Here is a 7746-nt window from a genome sequence, read left to right as displayed (position 1 = left end):
ATTTTCAACTTATCAGATGTCCTGTGTACATGCACTCTGGTTAAAGCAGCGTGTAGTTCCGGGTAGAATAAACACACATTTCCATGTATAATGCAGCACTGAGACAGACTGACTGTCACTTATGTACAATAACAGACGCATTTAAAGTGTAACTTCACAGAGAAATGATGTAGAACCAAAGAGAATATAAAAATTAATTTAATAGTAAAAAAGTAAATCCTCCTGCTGCATGTTAACATGGTTTACTTTTGGCAATACAAGGCAAGGAAAGCCATGTGATTTACATCAGATCTGTAACAGCACGATACGCAAACGAAAGTAAAATGCAACTTTGTGATGGGTCTGTGCTTAAATTCAAAACAATGACATGATGCAGTGTTAAAAAAAGAAAATATCAAATATATTAATAAAAAAGATTTGAACTAACAAATAAATGATCAGTTTAAGGACAATAAATAGCAGCCATATCATCATCATATTGGTGTGTTGTTTGTGTTTAAGTGCAGTAACGGGTGATATTTGATCACTGTTCATAAAGAAATATCTTTTAAAAATGACGTGACATAAATAGGAATGAAAAATTGTCTCACTGCAAACGATGTCAAACAACTGCATTTTCAAAATACCAAAAACAAGTGAACTTTCTGGCCAAGTACAAGAAAATGTGCGCTTCAGTAACGATGTAAGAAAACGGAGGGACTTCGTCAAAACTGACCGATTTGTCCACTGACCTATAATGGAAGAAAAACGATCACCCACAGACATCAACCTCTCTCTGCCTCTCTCACAACACAGAGACCTTTCTTCTCTCTCCAGGCAGTTTCAGTCACAGTGCAGCTGCGAGTGTCTCAGCTCTCGGAGGGTCTCGGCCTGGTGACAGTAGGAGGTCTGAGGAGCTCTCAGCCGCGGGATCAGCAAACACTTCAGCGGGGTCGTCCTCGCTGGAGCCGGACTCCGGTAAAGCAGAGTAGGTGGGAACGGCGTTGAACATGACGAAACCCACAGTGATGACGACGAACGAGATGATGTAGAGGGTTGAAAACTGAGGATGAGACACGAGGAAGAGATGCTAGTAACATTGCCAGGGTGAGAAGTTCTGTTCCACTTTAAAGAGCCACACGGTGTGTGACAGTGTAATATTTAGGATGTACTGCTTTTTATTTCAGTCATAATGTATCTGTCACACATATTATCTTGCTGCTTTCTTCACTCTAACAGCTACTAATGGATTTTCCACTACAGTGCCTTTTTTAAACTATGAATAATATCCCTTCCTGCTGCTGAAAATGAAATAAAAGTCAGAGACAAAAGCAGAGCTGCATGACAAAAGAAAGCATATTTCCGCACGTTATGCAACATTAAAAACAGAAAAACTAGAAGTTATGAAGCCCATTAAACATGAAGAAGTACCTGACAGCGACAGTAAAGCGTCTGCTGCTAACACTGTGATACACTCACCTTGTAGTGGAAGAGGAAGATGCCACAGAAGAGGCTGAAGAGGTCGGCGGTGAGCAGAGAGAGGTTGACCGCAGTAGCGCTGGTCATCTTCACCACGACAGGCATGAAGCTGTACAGTCCGTACATACACAGGACGTAGGCCGCAAACAGCATCGCTGCAGAGCACAGTGAGCGGACTTCAGTGAGAGACAGCGGAGCGATATATTCCACACAAAGACAACAACTTCAGCGGCTGTGATTCTGTTCCACCGCCGTCATCATAAACGCTCGAATTTAACAAGACGGAAAGTTTACTTACAAATGTGGAAGTCCCACTTTATCGCCGTGACTGCGTGAGTTTCAAGAACAGCTCTGCAATGACAACCAACACAGGACACATTTACACACAAGAAAACACACAAAAGTGTTGCAGCTTTAAGTTCTGAGTGTCTTTTGTAGTACGGTGGTGTATATTTATATATATTTGTTGGGTTTTTTTACAGTACAGCTGCAGTTAAGTTTGATAGAGTGTTTTTATCCATCTAAAGTTTTACATTATCAGGTTCTGGTGCCAGCTCCTGAAGCAAAACCAGTTTAGGTTCAGATTTGTTGTTCAAACTATTGATTTACTAATATGGCAACTTGTAATATTTATGAGTACACACGGATGACTGTCAAAAGAAGCCTATAAGGTTAAATATATGTTCTCATTTCTTTATAGACAAGAACAAAATGTAATAGAGCTCTCAACCACTGCCAGTCATTATGGCGCCATCTTGTTTCACTATGTCCATGAAAAGCTTTTTATATTGTAACGCTGCATGAATCACTGTAATGTGATGTAGCAGATATCTGCAATATAACTTATAAATTAGATTTATTTGGCTTAATTGATTACAGTATCAGAAGTACTTCTCTCTGTGAGAATACACGAGGGATTTAAACAACCACCCACAGCTGTATGCCACTGATGAGGGTCCCAAAGAGGCCCATCATGCCCAGGAACTCGACTCGGCTCAAGGTCTTCACCGTGTACTCTTGGCACACATTGGACACGGCATAGAGGACAGCACTGAGCAGGACCAGCCCGTCTCCCAGCACCACATCCCTGGCTGCACAGAGAAAGACAGGCAGTTATTGACAAATTAATAATATTAACAATTTATAAAGCAGCTTTTGAGCAAGAGGCACAATGGTTTCCAAAGGGAGGAAATCCTTCAATAACAGAACAAGATATATTTAAGGGATTATTCCAGTTTATTAGAACTTGGGTTGAGTTTTGGTCGTCATTTCCATCAGTTATGATAAGACTGTATTCACCAAAGTAATTTCTGATATCAGACAGGTTGTAAACAAGCTGACAGATAAAAACACTTTATTTGGAGGTAAAGCACCCAAAGAGTAGCAGATAAATCCTCATTGCACAGAAAAACCATGAATGTACACAACTGCGATCAGTATGGTGGGTCAAAGTGTGATTACAACAGACAGTTTGGGTAAAAATGTTATTGTTCACCTTCATTTTCTCTTCCTGGTAAATTTGACTGTTCTGAGGGTTCGTTTACAACCCGTCCGATTGCTCATGTTTCTTGTCAGACTTCTTTCTAGTTCCAAGATCTCAGCAATTAACTTGGAGACTACAATATTATCATAACTGACTGAATGAAACCTATTAAAATGAACTCCACATTGCAATAAACTGGAAAGATCCTCTAAAAGATAAAACATAGCACACACTACAAAAAGTCTTTGTTCCAAAACAATCTGAGCTACAGACAGAAGTCTTTAAAAAGGCGTCTAACAGAGTAATCAGGTATTGTCAGCCATCCACAGACATTATGGTCACAATAACACACTTTTTTATATTTTCATTAATGGTATACTGCTGTTATGCGCTATAAACTGATCAAGTTTCAATACTTTACAGGTATAAATGATGAAAACGTGTCCTTACTGGATCCCTGGTCTCTTCCAGCCAGAATGTCGGCCCCTACCATGGCCCCCACCCCCAACAAACACACCATCACAGCTACAAAGTGGACCAGCCTGTAGCGAGTCTTCAGGAAGAACCAGGAGAGCACCATCAGCACTGGGATCACAAAGCAGTCCAGCAGCTGAAACATACAGTGACAGCACAATGACGGGAAGCTTTGAAGGTCACATTCCCCATGTTCTAGATATTTTGGGCATTAAGGTACCGACAGCAGAAGTTGGAATTGGATCTTATACAGTATATAACACTTCTTCTGTTCTGTTTATATTAAAGCAGCAGTTCACACCTCCAGACCGCTGGACTGATGACTCATGTTTTCTCTTACCTGTATACTTGTCAGGGTGGTGAACTGGTAGGCCTTCACAACTGTATAGTTTGCCTCCACATCTGCCAGACCCATCACCAAATATTTCCACCACTTGGTTTTTAGGACTTGTAGGATGTTTCTGTCACCTGTAGAAACCGATAAGGTTGACTTCAAAAAAGGAATGAAAAAGTGTTATTCCAAAAGCTACTTTTGAACAAATTCATGTCCTTTTTTTGACACTTTTTCCCCCCAACAATGACAGAATGAAGAGGAACCGTAATTTATCACCAGCTTTTGACGGAGAACAATTAGAAGTCCAGATAATCTGACCTTTGCGGGTGCTGAGGATGGTCGTGTAGACGAGCAGCAGCAGGGCGTAGTTGAGGAAGCTCTGCAGCATGGGCGTATCCACCCCGGCATCGGCCAGGTACTGACAGCTCACTGCTGTCCCACAGATCAGCAGGGACAACACCTGCCCCATGACTATGGTCTTCAGCAGACGCCTGGAGAGTCAGTAAGAGCATTGTGGGTCAACTCCAACACAACACAACAGCCCCCCCCCGTTGACTCTTTGTCAGACTAATGGAAGAGGGAGCTGAGCCTGAAGCTCTTGATTTACAAGTCTGTTTACATTCCAGTGCTCACCTGTGACCGCGAGCTATGTAAAAGGAACACATATATAAGACAGGGAGGAGCTTTGAGTGGGCATCTGATCAAGATGTGTCCCTGTGGAGGTATTCCAGGCTGAAAAGACCCTAGAGTCAGTGGGGGTACTTTGCCTTATAGAGTGACTTAACACCAGGCTGAAAAGCTGTGTTTCACTGCCCTCTCTGGTTGAAGGCTGCAAGCTTTTTGTTATGTTTTTTCACTACAATCACAACACTGACGAGTGTGGTCAGAAGGGTGCTCTGTTGCACACCCAACTGTGATGTCCCAGTGTACTGACACATCCTGGAGTACACTTCTACATCACTGCAGTAAGCTGAGACGTTAAACCACTTGAGGTCAGCAAAAACAAGGTTTTCAGGGGGTGTTAAGTTGCTCCTTAAGACAGTATCTGTACTCTTTTTCTCTAATAGGATTAATAAAAAACTGCATACTGTCTATTACAGTTTTCCCCGGTTTTCTCCTGTGTGATCATAGCGGTGATTCTGCACATTTGATTCTCATTTATGTCTTCTTTTACTGCACAGTTTTTTCTTTCTTCTTACATTATTCACATTGTTTTCATTTTTAAACATAAATATGGTATCATGTACACAGCATGCATAGAGCAAAACAGATTTTAAATGTGGTTAATGTAACATACCAAAATAATGAACATAACTGCAACATAATAAACACAAGGTGTGTGTAGGTCACTTGACCCTGCACTGTAGGCCTGTCTCTCAACAGACATTTTGACTCAGAGTGGGAAAACCACAGGTGTTATTAAGAACATTGCCAATCAATAGCTCTGCCAGCATGCACAATACCAGGACCCTTAAATGTAAGCAGATAAACTGAATTCAGGCATAGTTAATTGTACTATTTACACATCAAAATGTACTCTGTGAAAAAGTTACTGACACCTATTGACAATTCAGTAACTTTACTAGACAGCTGGATTCAGTGCTCACCATGTGAAGACATCCCTCATGTTGTAACTGTACAAACCACAGCCAACCCTCCATTTCCCACACAGTCTATCCTCTTCAAGCACCTCCATGTCTTTGAGAGCTAAACCTGGACAGAAAGATGAAAACCAAGAGAGAAAAAAAAAAGAATTAGTGTCTTTCACGCTTACTGTCTTCATCAGACAATCCAAGCAGAACATGGTGCCAAATCTCCACAGTAATGGGAATGTGCCTCATGTGGCTGATGAGTTGAGGGTCTCACTAAAATTATGGTCCACGATAAATATGCCTGAGAGCTGCCATTCATTCTCCTCTGTATTTAAAAAAAATTAAGTCCAAAACGTAAATCGGACAACCTTTTTTACCTTGTTTCTAGAGTCTAAAGCATACATACAGGAAGACTTCAGGAGGCTTCAAACTAACTTGCTCGGTCATGTGGTCAATTCGGCATAGGCTGCAGAACTGTCCTTTCAAGTTATCTCACTTACAGAATATGTTTACATTTGAGGCGCTGGCGCTTTTAGGGTGGACAGGTAAGCATGTTTTGTAAATGTTTAACCATGATAAGCCATACTTACGACATTTGATATATCCCGAATTTGAATGTGTCTCCTAATGATTCGCAGTATGGCCTTAATTACGTTAATGCAGGTATGGATAACTGGCATTAACCACAGCAATATTAAACTGTGACTTTTTTTAAAGGCAGTTTGGTGCATCGTGTTCTACGCGCGGGTAACAGCGTCATTTATCGGGGCTTCTTTAAACTACAAATAGCTAAATAAAACCGTAACGTAATTACGAGCTCTATTCTAATAAATTACAAATAATGTAAGTGTACATACCTCCTTCCGTCATGACAGGTGCGGGGAAATTCTCCAGCTGCGATTAATGTTCATGTCTGTCAAGATCGCACCTACTTCCATTCATCCACGCGGGGTAACTTCTCCCACTCCTGAGAGAGTCAATCTAACTTCGTGCTATCTAGGACCGCCTTCTGCGCGCTGATTGGTCAAAGAAGAGAATGACGTCTGCACCGTGCAGTCAAACTTGGTGTGGTGCTGATGAGAATCACATGGTTCTTTACTCGCCAACAGTGTAAACACACTTAAACTGGTCAAGTTCTGTACAATTTTGAGGTACTTCACTTCACTTCATGTCAGTTTTAAGCTACTGTATACTTCTACTTTTCTAATATCGTAAATCTTTACTCCACTACATTTATTTACGAGCTGTAGTTTCGTTACTAATTAAGATTTTACACATCACACCTTTTAAATATCAAATATCAAATCATTTCAGTCTGTGAGTCCTAACTATTTTCTCAAAAAGTGATATTGATACTACTTAAAGGACCTAAGTACTTCTTCCACCAACCAACCAAGTAGGGCTTAATAATTAATTAAAATATATGTTGTCTCAACACAAGAAAATATGTCTCAAGCCCTTTACTAAATCTTCAAGTAGCTTTATATTTTTCAACCCTCAGAATTTTCTGCTATGAAACCGCCACTGTTGCCCTTGTAAACTGCCCTTGTTATCTTTACATGAAGGTTAAAATCCTTCTAAGTTGTGTGAGAAAGCATTTGACCAAGATGGCCAGACAGAGAAAGAATGATAACAAACATCACACTGATTGTAACTGTCCTTGAAGCTGTGCAAACATTGTTCTCTTTGCCTCCAGTTTTACTCCACGTGCATATGGCCTCTCAGTGCCAAGAGTGGACTAAATGTCATTAATAGATTTGTTTATTTACAGTTCAGGTGTCTTATTGTTGTCCAGGTACACAGAGCACACCAGTATGTAGTGACTCAAATTCACAGCACACAGAAACACACTGACATCCATGAGGTCCTTGAACTCACCAAGCATTCAGTTCACCACAACCAAGACATATCAGAGACTCGGGGTATTTTGGCTGACAGTGATATGTTTAGACTATACAACAGGTATTTTGTATGAAAATTCAGTATCTTTAAATCTGACTATTTCAAAAGTTTTAAAACATTAAAGGTGTGTTTGCAACAGAGTTTTAGTCTTAAGTGGAAAGTCTTCTGAAACAGTAAACATAAACAGATGAAGGTTGTGCAGGTCCTGCAGTGGTGGAAGAAGTATTCAGTGTAATCAACAAAATGTACTTAAAGTATCAAAAGTAAAAGTACTCATTATGCAGAATTACTCCTTTCAGAGAGTTATATTATTACAGTATATTATTCAGTTTTTATCACTAACAAATACATGTAAGAGCATTTTAATCATGTAGTTTGTCAATGCGAAGCCAATTTTACTTTACATATTACCATGTATACATATTATACTGTATACTGTTTTATATTATACTGTATACTTTTTTAATGTAAAATCTTGATCTGAAAAGTAAGTAGTTACTATA

At 40.0% G+C, this 7746-nt stretch overlaps 1 protein-coding gene across 1 annotated transcript; it reads right to left on the bottom strand.

The window, feature by feature from the left end:
- Positions 1 to 826: 826 nt before the first annotated feature.
- LOC139295417 (solute carrier family 35 member F2-like) lies at positions 827 to 6322 on the bottom strand. Its single transcript, XM_070917611.1, has 9 exons — positions 6199 to 6322; positions 5357 to 5462; positions 4068 to 4240; positions 3756 to 3883; positions 3392 to 3551; positions 2393 to 2549; positions 1757 to 1809; positions 1459 to 1613; positions 827 to 1042 (listed from the first exon to the last, which is right to left on the bottom strand). Exons 1-9 carry the CDS (start codon positions 6209 to 6211, stop codon positions 827 to 829), a joined length of 1161 nt encoding a protein of 386 aa, XP_070773712.1. The 5' UTR covers positions 6212 to 6322.
- Positions 6323 to 7746: the final 1424 nt, after the last annotated feature.

The sequence above is a fragment of the Enoplosus armatus genome, chromosome 13 (assembly GCF_043641665.1).
Source record: "Enoplosus armatus isolate fEnoArm2 chromosome 13, fEnoArm2.hap1, whole genome shotgun sequence".
NCBI classification, from domain to species: Eukaryota; Metazoa; Chordata; class Actinopteri; order Centrarchiformes; family Enoplosidae; genus Enoplosus; species Enoplosus armatus.
The sequence above is the reverse complement of the archived record's forward strand: the minus strand, read 5'-3'. Positions and strand labels throughout refer to the sequence as shown.